The sequence below is a fragment of the Molothrus aeneus genome, chromosome 2 (assembly GCF_037042795.1).
Source record: "Molothrus aeneus isolate 106 chromosome 2, BPBGC_Maene_1.0, whole genome shotgun sequence".
NCBI lineage: Eukaryota > Metazoa > Chordata > Aves > Passeriformes > Icteridae > Molothrus > Molothrus aeneus.
In genome coordinates, this window is record NC_089647.1 from 28,057,256 (window position 1) to 28,081,048 (window position 23,793).

Below are 23,793 nucleotides of genomic sequence, written 5' to 3' on the forward strand. Positions count from 1 at the left end.
CAGAACTTCTTGGGAGGAGACTGCTAGTATGCACTTAGGTAAAAGGCTGAAATCATGCAGATAGGAGCTTTTGTTATCAGCAGGACTTGCTAGTTTGGAGAAGGCTCTCCAATACTTTTCAGAGTGGGGCTGTGTAGGAGTATATTCTAAGTCATGGCATAAAAGCAGAGCCTCTTTGGCACTCTGTGGGTCCATCTCTTGTATTCCACTAGCAGAGTGACCTGGTCTGTAGGGAGAAAAGCTGTTGTGCTGTGAGCACAGGAGGTGGTGGTGCTGAAGAAATGTGTGAATCTCATGCTCAGCCCATGAGATTTGACAGGTCTGGAGTAACTCAGAGACTGAGGCCTTGTTTAAATTGCATCTTAACTTGGGGTGTGATTTAAAACCAAGATGCTTAAACTTGTGCCAGTACTTATGTGGGCACTTGTTTCAATTTAATTTGATTAAACGTTTAAAGCATAATGAGAAAGGCAGTCTTAGCATTGGAGGAAAAAGGATGTAAGTTATTTTCCCTGTGGAAGACCTTGCTTTCCAATTTTTCAGTTCTCATATGTGAATTACTCAAAAGAGAATGTTCTTTGCATTTTGTATCTGACCTGTGGTAAGGAAAGAAAAACTAGAGACACCTAAAATTTGGCAAAAGCATATGTTAAAATCAGTATCAAACTTTATTAGATTCATGCAAATAGTATTAGTAAGGTCATATAACCAGCTGGGCCCGTGTCCTCCTCTCGGCCATTATTTGCTTGGGGAAGATGCAGAACCTTAATGCAATATGAAGTCAGGAAAAGCAACTGAGTTTTAATAGTTAAATTAGGTTTTGCAAAATATCCCACTTAAAGAAGCATGAACTCCAAGTTAATGAGTGCTTGCTCTAGAACAGTCTTTCTGCAATTTACCTTTCCATTATGCCAGGCCATCTTTTCTCTTAGTCCCAAATGCTGTGCATTATTTCCAGGGGCAGATAATAGTACTGGTCTGGTAGGTCCTACTGTACACCCTGGATGTAAACTGTGGCAGAGAGAAGTGGCCAACACATGGAAGTAGTGGGTCTTTTTCTCAGTCTCCAAGATGAGGCAGTGCATGAAAGAAGTAAACTGGAACCAAGGTAGGATGAAAGGGATGTAAAAAGGTCTGTGTAAGTCAGATTCTAATTGCAGGATCCTCTTTGCTCCTTATGTACAGAGTTTAGGCAGCCAAGGGGCTCTAGACCAGATGCAGCTCTTGCTGAGTGTAAGAGACTTTTAGGCTGGTAAGGCTTTGAGCCCCGAACCCTGTGTAAGAACTGATTTTTAGGCAAGATTTTTGTCATATTTGAAGTGAAACTTATTTCCCACACCTGTCTAACAGTATGTGCTTTCTTCTCCCCTGGGAGCAGTGGAGTGAAGTGCAGCAGATGATAAATGGTACCCCAATCTACATGTACCAGGACTGCAGTGTGCTTTCCGAGGGTGACACCGATCACTGGCTTCGCACCAACTGGATTTATCGGGGTGAGGCAGCCTCCCGCGTTTATGTGGAGCTAAAGTTTACTGTAAGGGACTGCAAGAGCTTCAAAGGTGAAGTGGTGACCTGCAAAGAGACCTTCAATCTCTATTACATGGAGTCTGAACAAGATGTTGGGATCCAGTTTCGCCGCCCACTGTTCACCAAGGTCTGTATTGCTGGGGGTGAAAACTGAGTCATATCTTTCAGCTTAAACTTGTCATATCTTTCAGCTTAAGCTAGGTGTGTCTTGCTGGCTGGGACAGGCCAGGAGAACCAGCATGTGGGGAAGGGCATGGATAGTGTTGTCCTTAGAGTAAACTTTACCCCCGGTGCCCTCTGTGGTGCTCAGAGCAGTCTTTGCCACAGGAGGCATAGGAGGTTTCAAATGACATCAGACCTGTGTTCTGTGTAACCTCTTATTTAACCAGACACCATGTAGGTAAGGATTCTAAAGGGTTGTGACAGGGCTGGATGGTTACACTAATTTTTAGAAATAGTAAAGCAGAGACCAAAGGAATTTTGCTTGCTTTACAGAATAAAACAAGATTAGACCAAGCAGAGAACAGAATCCAGTTCAGGTCTCAGTGGTCCTGATTATTTACTCTGATTGCCATGAGGTATAGGGTCTTGTTTCATCACTGGAGGTGATGGCTTGCTACAGTGAAGTTCTCCCTGGTGTGAAGGTATTTAGCACTGCTGTATTTTACCTGCTGTTTTCTTCAACATTGTGCTCTCTTGCCATGGAAACACTGGAATTGCAGAATAGAGAAACTTTGCTTTTTTTTTCAGAGTAAATTCTCTAAGCTCTTCTCAATTCTGTTCTAATAGAAGCCACAGACCTGAATTATTTGATGCCTTTTCTTTGCAGTTTAAATGGGATGTGATGGAAACAAAGAGTAGTAAAGGCCACCACAGGCAGAGCAGAACTCTGGTAACTGATTCCCCTCCCTCCCCAGTGCTCCTCCACCTCCCCTGCAGCCTACAACATGAATTTGTGCGATACCTCCACAACTCCTAAACATGCCTTATGATCCCTGCCAAATGCAGCTGCTCTACAGAGCCTTTCATCTCCAATCCAGCTACAAGGAGTGGGTGGTGTTGTATAATGGGAAGGGGCCTGCGGAGGAGAGGATCAGTTATTAGGCTCTCCCACCAAGAAGAAAGGCTACCCCACTTGCAGTCCAGCTCTTCCAAGTCACAGGGTGTCACAGAGGCCTTTCCCATTTGCTCAAGCATGGAAAATACCCTCACTCACTCATTCACTATTACCCTTTGTTTGCAAAGGCAGTGGGAATGTAAAAGCATGGGAGCATTTTTCACCCAAGTACCTACAGTGCTGAAATATGTTGAGTGCTGCACAAGGAGCACCTTACAGTAGATTATCTGAACTGCAGCAACTACAGCCTAAAAACAAGTGGCTGTAATTCCCTGGTCGGTTTCAAAGTACAGCTCTTGAGTGGTGTTGTGGATTTACTGCATGCAATTTGCAAACAAAATTTTTATGACAGAAAAGGGGCAGTTCCTGAAGACCTCTGAAATCAGAGACTTGGAACACAGGGTACTGTAGAAGACCAGTGAATGACTACAAAGCAGTTAAAGGAGATGATAGATGGAAAGTACAGAGGCAGGAAAATATGCCCACCCCATTTTTAACACATCTTTCAAGTGCAAAGAAAGCATGCAGTGCAGTGGCATTAGAAGTAGTTGACTAGACAGCCTCTAAAAGGCCTTAGTATAAAAAAGGCCTGAGAGGAACAGGTATCTCAGCTGCTGTGGCCTGTTCAGATGGTAAAGCTGTTGTCTTTCTCTTTTTCACGTAGCTCAACACTGTGGCAGCAGATCGGAGTTTCACAAGCAGAGACATCGAGTCGGGGGCCATGCAGCTGAACACAGAAGTGTGCCCCATTGGGAAGCTCTCTCGCCGGGGCTTCTACCTGGCTTTCCAGAACTCTGGGGCTTGTGTAGCCATGGTGTCTGTCCGAGTGTATTACAAGACTTGCCCGGAGGCGGTGCGGGGCCTGGCCCGCTTTCCAGAGACGCTGGCAGGGTCAGAGGGGCTGACAGAAGTGCCTGGGGTCTGCGTGGAGGACGCAGGTGAAGAAGTGGGCTCTCCCCCCAGGATGCACTGCAGCACTGACGGGGAGTGGCTGGTACCAGTGGGCCGATGCCTTTGTGCTGTGGGGTTTGAGGAAGTCGATGGGAGCTGCGTAGGTGAGTATGCAGACACTAGCTGTAGGCCATGGGAGAGGTTCCAGAGAGCTAGAGATCAGAGTATCTGTAAGCAGAAAGTGGGATCAGGAGAGTTAGTGTGGTCTACCTGTCTCTTGCCTACCCTCTGTATCTTATATCTTTCCTTCTCCTTTCCTTCTCCTTAGCTTCTCTTTTTCAGTTGGGATTTTTCTCCTCATGTGTCAGGTGTAAGACCTGCACACACCTCTCCACTCCCTCTTGGGCTTCATCCAGGACCTTTCAGCTCTGGAGCTAGTTTCTGCGAGCTGTAACTATGTGATTGACACTGACTCACTCAACAACTGGTTCTCAACCCTTGAACAGCAGCCTTGTTCTCTCAGGGCAGATGGGTCAGACACACAGAGCGGGGTATGTGTCCCGTGACTAGAAAGCTGAGAGGCAGAGGGGACAGGTTTCTCCTCTGTCCCTCGTTCTTCTTGGACTGGGATGGCTCTTCTGCCATGGGAAACCTTGTAAAGCATATTGCGCAATAGTGTGGTGCCTGCTCTTCTGAAGAAGAGCAATTAGTAAGCAAAAGAGTCACCAGGGTGCTGGAGTCACAGCAAGCAAGGTTTGTTGGAGTAAGAAGTGCAGGGCTCTGCCTTGGCTGCAGAGGGGACAAGATTCAGCTTCTTAAGGCAACTTAGTTTGACATGTGTGTTGTTTTGGGGGATATGTATTACTGCAGGGAGAGAGGTTAAAGACAGCAGATCTCTGCTCTTGTTGCCAAAGCTGTGTGGCACAAGGCTAAGGCCATAGGGATCCATGCAGTGCTCTCAGATTCAGCAGGTGCCCCGTGTCTCTGCTTTGCTCTGCTACAGGGAGCTGGTGTCTCTATGAAGCAGCACTGCTTGCTGCTCATTTTGCTTGGGGAGCTGGAGAAGGTTGAAGCACAAGATCCTTGGCCTCCTCCAGCAATCCCCTCTCCTCGCACAGCCCAGCCAGTTTTTCCACTTAGGTGCTACAGAGCTCTCCCCGCCCTCCTGAGAGCACTCCTCTGGGAAGGGGCAGGGAAGCTGTCATGTCTGGACAAGCCTCGACTGCTATCGCAGCACAGGTTCATTCTACATCTGTGCTTTCATCCCACTCCGCCCAAGTACAGCTGCAGCCAGAAGTATGTTTTGCAGGATTAGTAAGGACTGGGGAGGTCTCCCAGGAGAGGAAGGGAAGAGGGGAGAACCTAGCAGGAGTAGGGAGAGGTACTTCACAACCAGAATAGTGTCTTATTGGAGCATCAGGGGAGAAGGTGAATGCAGGGGGGGATATCTTAGGATCTGCTCCCTCAGCAGAAAAGACCAGTCTGTGCAATGGACTGGGAGTAATCCAGCTCAGGATAAAGACTGAAATCACAGATTTTACTTTGTCCTCAGAACAGAGGAGGACTTCTTCAGACATGTAAAGTGTGACAGGATGGAAGACCTGGCACTGTCATTTTGATTCTGAGTTTTGCCTGGAATAGGGAGCAAAAAAAAGGGAAAGCTGCACCTTTACCTTTTAACAGGGAAAAGAACCTGACCTCTGTTACAGGACAGGAGACAACAGACAGCCAGAGGATCAGGTCCCCTCAATCTCTCAGTGAATTCCCTGCTGTATAAAGCTCTGCTGGATTCAGAATGGCTCAGCCACCCCACAGTCCCAGAAAAGCTGTGCCTGCCCCAAAGCATTCAGACTTTGCTGCCCATAAATGCAGAGCTCGTGATTAACTTCCTCAACTGTGTAATTTGCTGTGCCGCGGCCTGTGCTCTGGCTCCTTGCTGGGCTCTGCAGGGCGGCAGGTGAGCCGAGCTCCCCGCCAGCCCCGCTCTGGTGCCTGCAGCCTTCCCGGCCTGGCTGGCAGCTCACGAGGGGCACCTGCAGGAATAAGGAATGAAGAAATAAGGAATGAAGGAAGTGCCCCAGCCATCCTCTCTGCCCTCTGGTGCTTGGTGAGCAGGCCCTTTCCCAGACTCGTTTTTCCCATCGTGCAGCCCGGAGCGGGTGCCCAAGGCCCGGGCAAACCGGGGGCTAGCGGGGCTGGGCGGGGGCCGAGGCTGCTGGCTGTGCGCCCGCCTCCCCTGCCCCCGGGAGGGCCGCGGGCAGCCGCCCCTCCACCTCCGCACCCCCAGGGCAGGGCGGGGGCAGCCGGGAGCACCGGCAGGCCCCTCCGCACCGCCGGCCCCAGCGCCGGGCCGGGGCCGGGGCCGCTCCGCGCCGCCCCGGGGCGGGGCCGGGCCGGGCTCCGCGGGCCGCTCCCGCCCCCTGCCGGCCGCCGCCAGCTCGTGTCCCCGCTGCTGCCCTCGCCTCCTGAATGTGTCCCTTCGAGCCGAGCACCCCGTGCCGCTGCGGCCTCTCTGCCAGGCTGTGGGCTCCCTGCAAAGCGCCTCTCTGCCAGGCTGTGGGCTCCCTGCAGGGCACCTCCTGCTTGGAGAGGCTCCGCACCGCCGGTGGCACAGCAGGTGTGGGCGGCGGGCTGGAGTGGCGCTCAGAGCTGGAGGAGCAGAGGCACTTCTGGGGTCGGAGTTACCTGTTCTGGAGCACAAGTCTTATGAGGAGTGGCTGGAAGAGCTGGGGGTGTTGAGCACGGAGGCTCAGGGGACACCTTATCCCTCTTTACAAACACCTGAAAGGAGGGTGTAGCCAGGCAGGGATCAGTCTCCTCCCAGGCAAGTAGTGACAAGACAAGAGGACATAGTCTTTAGCTGGTTTAGGTTGGACATCAGGAAGAATTTCTTCACAGGAGGGGTGATTAGACATTGGAATGGGCTGCCCATGAAGGTGGTGGAGTCACCATCCCTGTAGTTAAGAAGAGAGACTGAGTGTGGCACTTACTGCTATGGTCTAGTTGACATGGCAGTGTTCAGTCACAGCTTGGAGTCGATGATGTCAGAGATCTTTTCCAGCCTAATTGATTCCATGATTCTTGCAAAGGTTCCCAACCCCAAATTTCTATCATTTACTTGCAGATGGTCTCAGCCTGATAAGAGTGTATCTATATTGTGTCATATCTGTGGCAGCTAGTATTATACAGGCAATATCAGAACCTCTGTGTTATACAAGAATGTGGCCGTGTGCTTCCTTTGTTTTTCATGTCAAAGCTCTCCTGGCCCAAACTGATCCAATGTCAGGAACTCTCAAATCTTATGCTGGAGCAAAGTGGCAGGAGGCCTCAAAACTTTCATCTTCAGTCCAGCATGTAGAAGTGCTCTCAGTTGTGAGCAGCCTGAAGATCAAAGTAACTTTTACTGCCTGTTTCTCAAAGGGATGATTTGATCTGGAGTATAAATGGAATCTCTTTGGGCTGTGACAATCAATACTCGAGCCTTGTAATTATTTTCAATGGCCTTTGCTATCATTAATCACATAGTTGCATCATTGTATCTCAGAATGATAGATTTTCCTGAGTGGTTCTGTCATTTCCCAGAATCAGAAGGTGCTGGTATCTCCTACTTGTGATTATTTCTTTTTTCTGGGCTCTTCAAGTGTCTCTTCTGCAGAGTAATGATGAGTTGTCTTGTTTGGCCTGTGTTAGTGGAAAGTTTTCAAGGTACCTCAGATGTTCCTCTTTGTCACATAGTAGGCATGGCTGGGTTGGTTTTTTTTGTAAGCCATTTGTGTGAAGCTGCTGAACAGATGGTTTTCTCCATTGGGATCTCCTGAGGATTACACAGGATATTGTTGCTTTTATAGTGCAATATAAAAAGGGTCATTCCCTCAATGTGCAAGTTAAATGCAAAGTGGTAGCTCTGGCAGAAAATTAGTGTATGCATTTCTCAACCATCTGATTAGCAATAGGTTGGTTGTTTCTTTAGCTAAAGAACTTTTGATTCATTTAGCGCAGGCTGGCAAACCATTAAATTCACAGGTTGCCTTAAGTTCTGTCACTGATTTTCACCTCCTTGCTATACAACTATAGAGGTGAAGCATTGACCTTGAGACAACTGGTAAACTGACCAGTGCTTCTGTGCATTGAACTAATAGTAACACATCAAAAACAGGTGGTCAGATGTTATACTGAGAGAGTCTGGCTGCTCCTTTTTGTAGGACTGGAAGTAGAAAGCTGTGACACCTATTCTCTTGCAGTCTGTATTGGCTCCATAGCCAGTTTCACTCGATGCTGTGAGTTGAACTGATAGCTTCCTATATATTCCCCAGGGCCCTGCCAGGTGATGCTCTGGTACAACACTTGAAACCAGCAAAGATGCTTCTGCCAAAAAGCCTACTGGCTACCTCATATGGAGTCAGCAAGAAGACTCTGAGGAGTACAAGGATTTGTAGCTACTATTTATGGTTCTTATTTATGGCGTGGAAAGCTTGAAGGACAAGGTGGGGACCAGTCTGGGTTTACACTGGAGGAAGATTCTGAGGTTGACTGGATTCTGTATTCATGCAGCCTCTTTGAAGATTAGATCCCTCTTCTTCAGTCTGCAAGTCCTGTCGTAGTACTGATGCTACCTTGAGTTCGCATCTTCTCTCTGTCTGCCCTGAGATGATTGATCTAGGTGACTGCCAGGTGTCGAGGTGCTCCTTCCAACCTAAATATTTCTGTGAACTAAAAAATGGAGGCAGATAAAGGAGCGTTCAAGAAGCTTTGTTGATCTGGGTTTATTGGTTATGTTATGTTGGCTTATGTTTGTCCTTCCACAGCCTGCCAGCGAGGGTTCTACCGGCACTCCCTGGATGCTAAACGCTGCCTGAAGTGTCCCCCCAACAGCTTGTCCAACGAGTCAGGGGCCACATCTTGTCCCTGCAATGCAGGCTTCTACCGAGCACCTTCAGAGGGCCAGAACATTGCTTGTACCCGTGAGTAGTTGCACACAGAAAGAAAGAACAATATCCAAACAGCCTGGGGGGTGAACTTACTGAGAGCAGCACCACAGAGAGGAATTTGGGGGTACTGCTGGGTGAAAGATTGGGCATGAGTTGGCAGCATGAGCTTGTAGCCCAGAAAGCCAAGTGTATCTTGGACTGCATCAAAAGCATGTGGCCAGCAGGGTGAGGGAGGGGATTCTCTTCCTCCACTCTGCTCTCATGAGACCTCATCTGGAGGGCTACATCCAGCACTGGGGCACCCAGTACAAGAGACACTGGGACCTATTGGATCAGGTCCAGAGGAGGACCCTAAAAATGATTGTAGGGATGGAACACCTCTCTAATGAGGAAAGGTTGAGAGAGTTGGGGTTGTTCAGCCTGAGAAGAGAAAGCTTTGGGGACATCATCTTGTGGCCTTTCAATACTTAGTGGGGCCTGCAAGGAAGATGAAGAAAGGGTTTTTATACCAAGGCCTGTAGTGAAAGAGGGTAAACTGAGGTTTTAAACTGAAAGAGGGTAGATTTAGATGAGACACATGGAAGAAATTTTTTATGAAGAGGGTGATAAGATGCTGGAACAGGTTGTGGGTGCCCTATCCCTGGAAGAGTTCATGGCCAGGTTGGATGGGGCTTGGAGGAGCCTGATCTAGTGAAAAGTGTCCCTGCCCATGGTGGGAGGGTTGGAACTAGAAGATCTTTAAGGTTTCATCCAACCCAAACCATTCTATGATTCCATGAACAATGATATGGGGGAGAAAACAAAAGGTTGGAAAATGGGGATGAGAGATGAGAGAGGGAGAGGCTGGGGTGGAGAGAGGGCTCCATTTGAAATGCATCTGCAGATGGGAAGCTGTCGCAGAACTTTGGGCACCAACAGCTGGATCTAACACTTCCTTCTGTGCTCCCTGTAGGCCCACCCTCGGCTCCTCGCAATGTCAGCTTCTCCCTGCTTGGCACCCAGCTGAGTCTGTGGTGGCAGCCGCCCAGTGACCACGGTGGGAGGAAGGACCTGACTTACACAGTCTTCTGCCAGCGCTGCCATTTCCTGTCCTGTGAGCCCTGTGAGGCTGCCGTGGTGTTCTCCCCCAGTGCCTCTGGTCTCACGAAACCTGCAGTGGACGTGGATGGCCTAGAAGCTTACACCAATTACACATTCACTGTGGAAGCCCATAATGGTGTCTCAGGAATGGGACCTGCTCCACAGAGAACTGCTCCAGCTGTCTGGGTCTCAGTTGGACATGCAGGTTAGCAGAAGCAGAGAGAATTTCTTCCTGTTCATCATGAAAAGGAAGAGGAATCTCTGTGAATATTTAAGCTTTCTCCATCTTCTCCTTCTGCCTGACACATGTGTTGGTATGGTATGATAAGGGTTCTAAAGTACCTCTGCCTCTGACATGTAAAGTCCTTTAGTCATATTCCTTGCAAATCAATGTAGCAGTAATCGTTATCCATCAAGAGCTATGAATCCACCAAGAACTTAACAGAGGTGAGGAGGATGAAGCCCTCCCTGTCACACAGCCTAAGTATTATTACCTGTGTGACAGGAAGAATGAGGGCTGTGTCATGAAATATTTCCCATGACTCAGATATTGCAAAACACCAAACACAACAGAAACCGTGGTGTAACTGGAAAAGAAAAGGTTTTGAAAGCATGGAGGGATAAGGATGTTAAATCTTGACACGTTTCTGTAGGTTAGCTTCAATCTGGCTAGTTTGGCTGTCCTGTAAATACTTTCCAGAGCACCATGAAATGTGATTATAGAAAGGTGACATCACAGCGCTCAACAGCCCTTGGTGCATTCCCTGGGTTCTAATTTAGTAACAAAATATGACTTTTCTTCCTGATGCTATGCGGGGGCAGCACAACTCTAAGCTAGAAAAGCAGAGCTACTTTTGGCTTGCCTCATCACTTCCTGATGATGATGAAGGACAAGGAGAGAACCAGGCTTAACTCCTCAGTCCTTGCAGGCTCTTGAGAATTATCTTTTTATTCATGAACAGCATGCATTTGCAGTCAGCTGAGAGATTTTGAGCATTGAGTTTCACTGTACCCTTATGCAATGCAGCTGCATTCATAAATCATTACATAGGAGAGCTGTGCTACTGCTGCTGTAGGAGCATAAAATCCTAACATTTTTTATTTCAAATTGGACACTTTCAGTGCAGTCCTGGAATAAATGTAATTTCTTGGAACATGGATTTTGTTTTGAGGGCCAAACACAGTTATGCTTCCACTGTTTGGGCAGAAGCACACTATGCACAGAAAGCAATTAATTGCAACCAGAGACCTCCTTTCCCTTTCGCCACACAAGAGAAAAATGACAGTGGCAATGAGACTCAGTTCCAGTTGCATGGTATAACCAGAGCTTCTTTCTGGTAGAGAGAGGATATAGTTTGCATTTTGTTTGTATTTCCCCCTCATGTTCTGTTCTCTCCCACTGCAGCTCCAGTGACAGTATCCCAGTTTATTCTGACACAGAGAGATGACAGCAGTCTTTCTGTTTCTTGGCTTGCCCCACGGCAACGCAGCCGGACCTCAGTGGAGTATGAGGTCATGTTCTTTGAGAAGGTAAGGCCTGCCTGATTTGCTCTTCCCCCTTTCACCCAAAGGGCTGGAAGTGTCCTCTTGTTCAGTGTGCATTTGTTACTTGATCCTGTTTGGTTCCTGCAGGGGGAGGAGGCACGTTACACAGTGAAGCACCTTCTTGAGCCAAATGTCACTCTGCGAGACCTGCAGCCAGACACAGCCTACCTGCTCCGTGTGAGATCCATCACACCCCTGGGGCCTGGGCCCTACTCCCCAGAGCAGGAATTTCGCACCCTTCCACCAGGTAAAGGGCAAGCACTGGTATCTCACCTGGGAGAAACTCACTTCCCCATCAGATGGTATATTCTCGTGGTACATGGATCTCTTTCTGTGTTCTGCTGGCTGTAACAGACAGCAGAACACAAGACACCACTCTCCTGAGTTCCTTGTCACCAGAGCTAAGCCTGTTGCTTTGTAAAGACAAAAGACATTTTTCTTGCTTCCTTGCCATCTTACAAAATTTGCTTACACTTTCCCCTTAGACCTGATCAGTCTCAGTTTATTGTGTTGTACTGGCAGAATACTTAACCAGACCTTCATTTAGTTCTTGAAAGACATTTTACTTTTGGCTAATGTTTCTAAGTTTGAGTGCTGGTCAAATAATTACCATATGCCTCCTTTTCTGTGCCGGTTACTAGTGAGAATGAGAACTCAGAGGACCTCAGCACTATTTTTTCCAGCTTTATCAGTTCCACTGTATGTAGTCCAGCTCCTGAATGTAACTCTGCCCAAAGAGATGGCATGTACCACTGAAAAAAGTTATTCACCAAAGTACAATATGTAGAAGGCCAAGCTGTCAGGGCCACAAGAAGACCTCTCTCCTGTATCAAAGAACAACTTATATAGGCCTGTAACCCAATCTCCTCTTTCCCTGGGTCACTCAGAAGCTTCCCCTTAATCTAAAGTTTTCTGTAATGGAATTTGCTCTCTCTTCATTCCACAGACTCCTACTGACCCTATGGATAACTTTAGAAATACATGTATTGAAGTGCTGCATTTGAAAGACTAGTTTTATTGTAATGAAATAAGGAGGAAGAAAGCTAAGGCATACCTTAATGTAACTAAATAGTTAAATTAACAGTTAAATTAATTAATGTAAAAGCTGAAAAGGAGTTGGGACACCATTACTGGAATGTAAAGGTTGGACCCTTTTTGGCACCAGGAGCTTTTGGTAAAATCTTCATGAAGTCACAGTGACAAATGATGATAACAAAAATGATGTTTAACCAATTAAATAATGTACTACACAGGCCCTGTGAAAAAGATGTAAATTACCATGCAAAATTGTTTTGATTAAGAAAAAATAAGTTAGAAAATACTTTCATCAATATTATGCTTTATTTCAAATGAAAGTTGATCACCTTATCATGTCAAGACAAAGGTATTTTGAATATGAAAGGGATTAAAAACAAGTGCCAGCAAGGTTTCATTTGATGAGACTTCTTGTTTAATAATACTAGGAGCATTTTTTAGCTATTATAGTCTAGGAATATTAGTGTAGCAGGATTTGCAAGAAGTGTCAATTTTGTATTTAAATCTGAATTTGATAATTTAGATGCCTTAAATTCCTGCAGAAGTCCTGTGTATCTAAATGCTTCTCCATTTTATTAATAAAGATACTATTTCACCTTCCAAATCTTAGCTTTTTGATTTTAACAAAACAAGGACATTAGCTCTGTCTCTTGATTTCTGCTTAAGTAAGCTGATGATTTTTAATAATTTTAGTGGGATGAGTCAGAGGAAGAATAACTAGTGTTAATTAGGCTTTATGGATGCTGGCCATTCAACTAGATGTTAGGAAACACTTCCCCACACAGGACTGTGTAGCATTTGTTCCTTGCTTTAAAATCTTCTAATTTATTAAAAAAAATTATTTGGCGATTTTCTTTATTCTGGATGTTTTCCTAAATCTCTTTTGGGAAAATATTAAACATATGTAGATTCTCACTACTTCTCCATTAATGCATTTTAAGTTCTTAATTTTGGTTGGTTTTTTTTTTAATTATGAGAAATAAGTTTTAAAAAGACCAGCAGAGGTAATGTAGCATTTTCTCTGATGAATTCAAATGTACTTTGTGGAAATTCCTAGCTTTAGCTTGAGAACCTAAATGGAAGGAGACAGCCTGTGTTATGTGAATGCTCTCTCAAAGCTATCCAATCACAGAAGGAAACCACCTGATGCTCAGTTTTGAGAAAATATGAATATGATAGACTGCAAGTTTGTAAGTCAGTACTTGTTTCAGGAGTCCTAAGCAGTGAGGGGCTTTTGTTAGGGTAGTTAGGCAAGGGACCAGCCCCAGATATTGATGGGGAGGGGAGCATATAATTAATTTCATAAACAAGAAGAGAGTCACTTTAGACTGTTGCCATAGTTTAAATCAGCTACTGAGCTGGAAGAAGGGCCTGATCTGAAAGGATTGTTGGAGAGGAGTGGGGATGGGGAAGGAACGTCTGTTCTTCACTTTTGAAAGTGTCATGGAATTTAAGTAAGAAATCAGATATAGGGATAAATCACTCAACTGGAAGACCAAGATTGTAGATAAGAGTCAACCAGATAACCACCAGAAGGTGCTCCATGCACATGAATAACAATGTGATAGGACTCCCATCTGGTGGCTCTGCTGCCTGGAAGACAAGGGGCTGTAACTTGCCTTATGCCATTGGCTGGTAGAAGCTGGGTGGTATGTTCCAGACAAATACATAGTGGTCTTTTAAGTGATATGGCCTCTCTTTGTTTCTGCAGACACCGGAGCTCTGTCTGGTGGAGTCATAGTCTCTATTATCTTTGGAGTTCTCCTATTTATTGGTCTAATTGTGGGATTTCTCATGTTTCGGCGAAAGTAAGTATTGAATTTTGGTATTGAAAAAGGTACAGGTGTAGGAATAGCTGAGCTATGGGAGCTTGAGAAAGGGAGGCCTGGATTTCTCACAGGATATTGCATAGGTAGAGGTTAATTAGAGAAGAAAAACACCAGCATGCTGCAGCAAGATGGAAGGGGTCTCAGTAAATAATTTAGATTAGCAGGATTGGAGGGATTGATATTGTAAGATAATGTTTGCTGTTGTGAACAGAGGAATATGTCATGATTTCTCAGTTTTGTTATAATCCAGCAGAATCATATTGTTGTCATGGCAGAGGAATGAAAACATTGTTATGGTACAGTCATTTCTATAGCTGCTGACCAGCTGAGTGGTAATACATGTATCCTGTGATGTCAAACCATTTTCCATATACCATTACTGTTGGGGTCCTTTACCCATATACAGAATTCTACTTTCCTCCTCAGTGTCCATAAAAGGCTGCTGTTGCTTGGTTTTAAGAAGATCAAATATTTTCCTGAAAGGGTACAGAAAACATGAAATAAACAGAAATTCATCTGTAACTCAGCACAAAACTCCCTCTGAAAACAAAGCTCTATTTTTAAATGTTAATGAAGCATCACATTTTATTGTCAGCTGTACTGTTCCAAGTAGGTGCAGTGTCTGGTCCCACTTTGCTCTGTGCTACCCTAAACTCTGTTCCTAACCAACTAGGGCAGACACCTTGGAAGTCTTGCTTTTCCCTTTGCTATCTGCTGACCATTTTATTTTCATGACTCTTTTTGATGTTCCAGGAGGGCTCGTCGGAGACACGCACGGCCGGAATACAGTACTTCAGGCTTTGAGCGAGGTGAGGTTCAAAGGGGTAATAAAACCGGGGGAAGCCTAGAATGTGTTGGAAGGAATGAAAAGAAGCTTTAGTTTGAAACCAGACACTGGCATGGCTTTTCTGATGTAATGTGCCTCTTCCTACAACAGTTCTAATCTTCAATCTTGGTTTGGTAAATTTTTTTACTGCCACTGTCAGAAGCCCATGGATTCACTTCTGCCTTTGTAGTTATGCTTTAAAAAGGTTGTCCAAAGAGGTGACAGGTTAATTTGCTCATTTGTTTTCCTTTACCACAGAGAAAGTCTGGTTGAAACCCTATGTAGACCTGCAACCATATGATGACCCCAGCAGAGGCGTGCTGGAATTCACGAAGGAACTGGATATCTCTTGCGTCACTATGGAGAATGTGATTGGAGAGGGTGAGTTACTGTTCTCCCCATCTTTCAGTTTCCCCACACTTGTTTTGCTGCCTATCTTTGAGTTCATCTGTGACATTTTACCTCTGGTTGTCTTCAGGGGAGTTTGGGGAGGTCTATCGTGGGTCCCTGCGACTCCCAGGGAAAGAACGTATTGTGGTTGCCATCAAGACTCTGAAGTCAACATATTCAGACTCACAGTGGTGGAACTTTCTGCGTGAGGCAACAATTATGGGGCAGTTCAATCACCCGAACATTGTGCGCCTGGAGGGAGTTGTCACCAAAAGTAAGTAAGAGTGTGTGGGAGAGAGTCCTGGGATGAGAGCAGAAACTGGCACATTTCTCAGGCCTTAGAGAATTTGCTGTCAGAGAGACTGTTCTGGGAGAAGATAGGCATTGTCATGTCAGAGAATGAGGAAAGGAGGAGAGGTATGGATTCCCAACAGAGTCCTGCGGCAGTGTTAGGAGAGGTCTTTCAGGGCCAGTGAGTAGATGAGAAGTCTGGATAGGGAGGTATGCTGCAGGGTCATATGTGCAATACAAGGAAGAGTACAAGATCATTGGGAGTTGTGTAAGGAGAAGGGCAGCCAGCTGTGGCAATGGAGTGGGGGTGTTAGCTGGGGTTGGACATTGTTCTCTGTGTTGGGGAATATGGATAGCATTGAAAGACATGAGTAGGAGAATTTGAAGAAGGCTGAAACCCTCTTGTCTTCCTCAAGGGAGGCCGATGATGATCATCACTGAATATATGGAAAATGGAGCACTGGATACCTTCCTCCGGGTGAGAAAGTCCAATCTCTAATAGGCTTGTGTACTGCCAGAACTTGCACTTGACCTGGATTTAGGGCCCTAAAATAAAACTAGAAGATCCAGACATCCGCTTACTTTCTGCTTACTGACATTTCCACTGTCAGCAGCAGAAGCTTAATGCCATCCAGTTTGTCCAGTGACAAGAGTGGCGTCCTTGGTAATTGAAATGCAACTGCTTAATGATGACTGGAGACCATCACCAGTCCCTTAGTGAGAACCTGTTGGGGCCTTTGGGCTGCAGCATTGCCTTTTTGCTTGTTCACCACTGCCCACTTTTGTATGTTGATAAGGTCAGAGACTAGAAACCAAGCAGATCGATGTCACTTCTCTCACTTCTTCTTCTTCCATGCAGGAGAATGAGGAAAAATTTAGCCCTGTGCAGCTTGTGAGCATGCTGCAGGGAATAGCCTCTGGCATGACCTACCTTTCAGAACACAATTACGTGCACCGGGATCTGGCTGCTCGCAACATCCTGGTAACACGCAGTCTCCAGTGCAAGGTGTCTGACTTCGGTCTCTCCCGAATTTTGGAGAATGATGCAGAGGGAACCTATGAAACCAAGGTAATGCAAACCCAATCTTTCAGCCTTGTGAATTAACTGTAGGCTCTGAGGAAAATCTGTAGTAAAATTGCAAGTCATGGTGTGGATGTTTCAGAAGGTGGTGCTTTTGTCTCTGGAGTCCAGGTTGATTTTGTTTGCTAAGAAATTCAGAGGGATTGTGGTGTTAAAATGAGAAGCAAAATAAGAGGTCTGATCTCTTTGACTTGGTTACTAAATCTAGCTTTGAAGATAGCCTTGCTGTGATCAGAGTTTTGGACTAGAGTCATCTCCATGTCTCTTTCAATGTAAGTTCCAGTAATTCTAATGCATAGTGTCCTTCAAAGCAGGGCTGTGACTGGTGTCAGGCTCTTACTCCCACAGCAGAGGTTTTGTGTCACGTTCAACTGAACAGAGGGCTTAAACTCATATACTTTCCAAGAATATTTCTCTCCTTTTGAGAAATTTCCCTGGGGTGGTTACATGTCACTTCAAATGAAGTGGGCTCAATCTCTGAACCACTTTGTAAGGTCCTTGCATGAAAACACTGGAGAAATACAACACAATGATATATGCTGGGTACACTATGTTTCTGCTGTTTTACAGGGTGGTAAGATTCCTATCCGATGGACAGCCCCAGAGGCCATTGCTCATCGCATTTTCACCTCAGCTAGTGATGTCTGGAGCTTTGGAATCGTCATGTGGGAGGTGCTGTCATTTGGTGACAAGCCATATGGGCACATGACCAATCAAGAGGTAACAGACATTGAGTTCAAGAGCTGATTTAAAAGATAAATGAGGCATGTGGGAAAAACTCTTGTAGATCTACCTCAGTCTGCAGTCTTGACTTCCTTTTGAACACATAACTACTGTGTTTCCCTCCCTGCTTAAAATCAGTGCAACCAAGTCAAGGGCAATGAATATTGAGGTGTCAACAACAGCAAGAAGCTAAATTAAAGAGAGTTTAAATCAGCCATGGCATTTGGATCTGGGGATACTTTCTATTGCTTTTGTTTTGTCCTTCTTCTGGCTCTGGTGCATTATATCTGGTCTTATTCTAGGCTCAGCACATGCTGTTAAAATTATTCCTCAGAGCCTGGTTCCCCTTCTCTCACTGTGCCAGGACCATTTGGTCCTCACTTTTCCTCACTTCTCATGAACATGTCCTGAGTGGCAAATGGGAGCTAAACTAGTCAAGGACTGAAAACACATGCATATGCCGCTTAAATTTTTGGCATCCCTTAAGTGTTTTGATTCTGTGCTGTGCTGCCCATACCGTGTGTCATACGTATGTAATCTACACAAACCCCTCCCTGGCTGCACATTGTGAAGTGGGGAATGGCTGCTCCCAGAGGTCTCTGGCTTCTCTTCTGCACTCTCTGCTCTTGGCCAGATTTCTCTGTTTCCTCTGTGCAGGTGATGAAAAGCTTAGAGGATGGGTACCGGCTCCCCCCGCCTGTGGATTGCCCATCTATCCTCTACGAACTCATGAAGAGCTGCTGGTCACATGATCGGATGAGGCGGCCTCATTTTCAGGAAATTCGGGCACAGCTGCAACATTTCATCTCAAGTCCTCAGCTCCTCCGGCCTGTTGCAGACTTTGATCCCAGGTAAGCAAGCTGTCACCAGAGGAGGAGGGGTTAACTGGGATACTTCACCTCCCTGTCCCCATGCAGACTGGAGAGATGCACCTTGTGTGCTCCGTGTGCAGAAGGTAGTGGTCATCTCTGTCTCCTGGTGACAGAGGGCAGAGCCTCACTGTGCAGAGAGCAGATTAGCTGGCTCAGCCCTGGCAGGGGGTGCTTGCTCCCCCTTTGGTTACTGTCTCGCAGTGCTGTCCATTTCAGGTGGTTGCCTGGCTAACGAAGGGTTTCTGTGTCCCTAGGGTAACGCTCCGTCTCCCCAGCTGCAGTGGATCTGATGGGATCCCTTACCGATCCATCCCCGAGTGGCTGGAATCCATTCGCATGAAGCGCTACATCTCCAACTTCCGCACTGCCGGCCTGGACACCATGGAGTCCATTCTGGAGCTCACTGCTGAGTAAGTGCAGGCTGGGATTCCACAGGGCAACTCAGGCTGGCTGCAAGTTGCTGTGCTCATCCCTGTGCGATCTGAGCAGGCACTCATATTTACTTGGAAGGCTTCTGTCCTTCCTTCTCCATGCAGTTAAATGGAAGCAGACTGGCTTCTTGACCTAAAAGGGAAGAATCACCCCTGAACTGGGAGCAGCCCAAACTGTGAGACAAATTCCCCAATTATCCATGTCCATGCTTGAGGCTCTTCAGGGGTCTTCAGCTGCTCTGAACTCACATGAGACACAAACAGCAAAGGGAAAGAATAGATGGCAAACAGATCTATAACCTGACCGTCTCCCCACTCCCACAGGACTTTGTAGGATAACTTCCTTGCCACAAACTCCATATAGACTAGTGATATTCCCCTCACTCCATCAGCCAGGCACTGTTGTATCATAGAGCAAAGTCTTTCTGGGCTCCTCAGAAGGACTCAGAACACAGCTGTGTTATTTTGTCAGGGATGTTCAGCCAACTCCAACCAGGGCAGTTACATGAAACAAATGAGCAGGCACAGACCTGCTGAATGGTTGAGACACGGCCCCTATCACAAAGCTGATATAATCACAAGTCCTGATTTACTGGGAGCACAGGCCTAGCCACGAGGTAGAAGAGGTCAGTTGACTGGGTGGGCAGAGATAGTCAGGGGAGGAAAGGAATATCTAGAAGTTTCTTCCCTCTAGAGAAAAGGTAGGTGCACTAGGAGGCACTGAGGAAAAGGAAGCTTTCTGAACTAATGCTTGCTAACTGTTTCTGCCCTTACCACACTCTTGTCCCTAAGGAGCAAGAATAGCAATTCATTTTTTTCCTTTCTTTTCACATTTCCTTCAGGGACTTGAAACAGATGGGAGTGTCACTTCCAGGCCACCAGAAGAGGATCTTGTGCAGCATCCAAGGCTTTAAGGAGTGATCAGTCGTTGCATTCTTAAGCTTGAAAAATGCCCATCCTTACCAGATATCACTTGGAATAATTCCTATGGCAATTGCTTCCAAATGAGTGACTGGACAAGCAAAGCAAAACAACCAGAACTGAAAAAGCTCGTGAGGCAACACCACCTGCTCTCATTTCTGTTCCCCCTTGCTTTAGCTCTACAGCAGCCATCAGTACGTTTCAGAGTACTGGTCTTAGAAAATATTCTGTTTTCTGCAGTCCACTTTGTGCAGGACTAAGTAGGCCCTGTAGTCCTCATACTGGAGTTTCAGACCCTCAGTGTATCACATGGAATACGAAGTGGGTAGAGAGTGGTGGATAATGTTTTAAGATTGGAGATGAGGGCTCAAGATAGACTGGGACATTCAGGGAGCAGGCACAAAAATACAGACAGGTAGAGACAGGGCTTATGCACTCCTTGGCATACATTCCTTCTCACTTCAGCACCCTTCTGTCTTTCTTATTTTGCATCAGGAACAAACTATTCAGTCTTCACAAGGCTGCTGGTAAGGCATATATTTTTTAATGCAGCTGTTCTTGCCTGAACACCGCCTTGTGGTGTACTTTTTTCTTTGGAGGAGAAACTGGGAGTAGAAGCACACCCCGCTGTAACTTGTGTGATCACATCACCTCAGCATGTTGCTGTTTTGCACATGCACACTTCAGTGGGGAGATTTACATCTCTCCAAACTGCTTAATACCTTTTCTTATGCCATGGACAGAAAACCCTATACATATCCATTTTTCTCTGCCCCTTTTTAAAAGAGACACTAGTCTTGTTTGGCTGGAATAGGGTATTTGTAACAGAAAAATGTGTAGGTGGTCTGTCTTACTCCTTCTCTGTGGAGGAAATGTTATTATTTATCAGATCTCAAGACAGTTATAGTCTGTAAATAATATTTTGTAAATAAACCTCTGGCAGAGCAGGGTGTGTTGGAATTCTTTGGCTTATTTCAAATGTGATTGAGACCTTTAGCATACATATCATAAGTCCCAGCCGGGTCCTTACATACATGTTTAGTTGTTTCAGCCAATGATCTTTGTCCATTTAATTGCAGATGTAACATGGAAGTGCAATTGCATTAGGATTAAAGGATACCTTTGCAGCTGATCACTTCAGATTTGTTTTTCAACCCATTTACAGGCATATCTATCTGAGTCCATTGTTTTACAGATCCTGTGATTATTCCTAAATCATAAATATTAGCAACTACTGCTGTGTTTGATGAAATACATGTGAATAGTACTTCTTTCTCCTGCAGACTAGACTGTCCAGGAGAAAGTCTCAGGAACATCAGTGAGAATTTTTCTTTCTCCCACTCGGGAAGAATAGCTACTTCAAGATTTATTTTTCCAGTCTAGGTTGGTGAAGGTGAGTGCTACACATTCAGCAATGTGACTTGCTAGAGATAACAGTGTTTCCATAACTGTATAATGCTCTAAATTCTTAATTAAGAATTAATTCTTAATTAAGGCCTTGCTTAACCATAGATGACAGGAGGGCTGAGAAGCAGAGATCCAAAGAACTGCAATCTGGTGCAAGAAAGCTGGTTTCTATTCAACACAGACCATGGCTACTCAAGTCACTGTAACTATAGTAAGAGAGAGAGCTGAAAAGCAAAGCTCTGAGTTGTTAGTGTATCAGTCTTAGCAATAGATGTCTTTAACATGAAGTACAGGTAGCCAGTAAAGTTGCTACCTGGCAGATACCCAGGCTAGCACAAGATTATGAGCTTGTGTCACGCACATGTAAACTTTGGCTTGTCACTGCAGGTGATAGGGAAGTGGGAGTGGTTGATCCATCAGATACTTGTGCTGCCACACAGAGGCACCTTAATAGAGGAGAGAAATGAGAAGAGAGGAGATTCAGGAAGTTGAACCAAGGGAAAGGCAGAGCCTCACAACTGGGGAGAAATAGTCTCAGGTGCCAGTACAATCTGGGGACTGAAAGGCAACTTTGGAAGAAAGGACATGCTGGTCATTGTGAACAGCAAGTTGCACCTGAGGCCTTTAGCAAAACAAGACAACAGTACCTGGGCTGCATTTCAACTAATGCACCACCAGTAGCTGGAAGGAGGCAATTCTTCCTCTTTATTTAAGCATTGGTCAGACACCTGAAGTGATGTGTCCAATTTTGGGGTTCCCAGTACAAAAAAGGATATAAACTTAATGGAGCTAGTCCAGTGAAAAGCTACTGTGGTTTTGAAGGGATTAGAGCATCTGACAAACAGGGAGAGGCTGAGAGAGCTGGAAGCTGTTCAGCCTCAAGAGAAGAATGTTTGGGTGGCTTTTATCATTGTGTATAAATACCTGATGGGAGTAAAAAAGAAGCCAGACAGTCCTCAGTGGTATCCAGTGAAAGCAGCTGTGAGAACACACCAAAATGCAGTACATTCTCTTTGAAGGTGAGAAAAACTTACAGTGAGAGTTGTTAACACTGGAACAGATTATCCAGATCTCATCCTTTAAGGTATTAAAAAGCAACCTGCTGTGGTTGACCCTGCTCTGAGCAGGGAGGTCCCCTCCAACTTCAAGTGTTAGGAGCTGCTGAATCAGCTGGCCAGGTAGTGAAAAGGCTGTTCAGTTCCATGTCCTCAGGGTACGGCCAGTAGCAAGCCTGAGCATGTATTCCCAATAGGCACTCATGCACAGAAAATCCCCAAGTCTATAATGGTTGCACGTCTTTAAATGCGCACACCGTGCATGACTGGCCGGAGGCAGAGAGCACAGCAGACATGCAAGCACAGCACAAACAGCCTAATCCCCTTCCCGGCTCTGGCTGATCAGGATGAACCTGTTAGAGGGAAACACATACAAGTACACAATGGATCCCTCTAGTGCCCAAGACCAGCCATCCTGCAGCTGGCTCCAAGCCCTGGAGCCTGAGCTGCTGTCCTCAGTTGCCAGCACCAGGATAAGCAAATCCTCAAGGCCTGCAGCCCTGCTGCAGCGGTGGGCATGTAGACATGCACACACACCCTGGAGCACTCCAGGAATTAGCCTCAGACATCGGCTCTAACCAGCAGCTGGCTCCTGGACTTCCTGGTCTCCCAGTGTCCTCACACTCAGATGCAAACTCTACTCTTTCAGCTGGTCTCCAGACCTATGAGTGGCTCCCAAGAGCTTGAGCAGCTCACTCCCACACGTCTTCACAGTATTTAGCCAGACCCACAGCCATGCCATGTCCTGGCTCTCAAATCTCCTACCTTACTCACTAGCTACTCTGACTTGATTTTGCTGGCAATAACGGACATACACACCCACACAGGATACATGCACTCAGGTCTGTCCAGTTGCTGGCATTCAGATCCACTTGCACTGAACAGATCCCATACAGAGAACAACAAAAACGCTACTATGAATGCAGGACAGATTGCACTGATGACACACAGGGCATGGCCAGACAAGTGTATTGTGTATGTGCAGCCACCTCCTCCTGTGCCTTCTTCCTGTCAGTTTTTCCCCATGGCACTCCCCATCCTTGATCACTCCTGTTTTCTGCCTTTGATCTCCCCCCTACATATCCCATGCCCCTCAGAGGGGAAACATCCCTTTAACCCACAAGGTAATCCCGTCCTATTCACTCCAGTGGATAGGTCTCCTACAGAGAGAAGTATGCACAGACACCAAGGCTGTGGTCCTCTGATAGTTCTGGGAGGAGCAGAATTACGGCTTCTCTATCCCAGCATTGTTCTTCCCTGCACTCCTTGGTGTTTGTGGGCACAAACTTTTGATAACATGGTCTAGAAACAACCTCTCACAACAATGCCTACAAACTAGCAACAACTACAGTAAGAAAAATAAATGGATGATTTATTCTCTACTCATTCTATAGAAAACATAAGACATTTACTGGATCAATTTACAAGGAGTCATTAAAGATCTTCCCCAAACTGGCAAGAGATCAAGAGTAGGTTTCAGGTCTCTGAAGTGTAGAACATTGGTGCTTACCACAAAAAGAAGTTTCACCTGCAGTGTCCATCACAATACCATGCTTATAACCATGAACATCAAGCACAAACACTTTCTGAGAGGCAATAGTTAGGGACAAAGCAAACAAAGTGCACTTTTATTACAATCCACTTCCATCTCACTGGAATACCCACCTCTGAGTGATATGTAAAGCAGACTACAATATTGCTGTACTGAACTGTAGTCTTGCACTGTTTCAAATGAGAGCTACTCTTCAGGTACAGAAAAATAGAAGTCTGGAAAGGAGACCAAGAGGTGGAGAGAGAAAGGCCATGTTCAGACTCCTGCTCTCTGGAGGCTGGGTGGAATAGCC

At 46.0% G+C, this 23,793-nt stretch overlaps 1 protein-coding gene across 1 annotated transcript in view; it reads left to right on the forward strand.

The window, feature by feature from the left end:
- EPHA1 (EPH receptor A1) overlaps window positions 1–20,447 on the forward strand; it is a 33,988-nt gene extending 13,541 nt beyond the window's left edge. The window contains exons 3-18 of the mRNA XM_066572203.1: window positions 1,379–1,654; window positions 3,309–3,699; window positions 8,341–8,496; window positions 9,416–9,748; window positions 10,949–11,073; window positions 11,176–11,335; window positions 13,835–13,931; window positions 14,706–14,761; window positions 15,037–15,159; window positions 15,257–15,442; window positions 15,876–15,937; window positions 16,319–16,528; window positions 17,111–17,260; window positions 17,921–18,114; window positions 18,390–18,545; window positions 19,409–20,447. Coding sequence (XP_066428300.1) covers window positions 1,379–1,654; window positions 3,309–3,699; window positions 8,341–8,496; window positions 9,416–9,748; window positions 10,949–11,073; window positions 11,176–11,335; window positions 13,835–13,931; window positions 14,706–14,761; window positions 15,037–15,159; window positions 15,257–15,442; window positions 15,876–15,937; window positions 16,319–16,528; window positions 17,111–17,260; window positions 17,921–18,114; window positions 18,390–18,545; window positions 19,409–19,487 — 2,754 coding nt within the window. The 3' untranslated portion in view covers window positions 19,488–20,447. The remainder of the gene's footprint in view (window positions 1–1,378; window positions 1,655–3,308; window positions 3,700–8,340; window positions 8,497–9,415; window positions 9,749–10,948; window positions 11,074–11,175; window positions 11,336–13,834; window positions 13,932–14,705; window positions 14,762–15,036; window positions 15,160–15,256; window positions 15,443–15,875; window positions 15,938–16,318; window positions 16,529–17,110; window positions 17,261–17,920; window positions 18,115–18,389; window positions 18,546–19,408) is intronic.
- The last annotated feature ends 3,346 nt before the right edge of the window (window positions 20,448–23,793 follow it).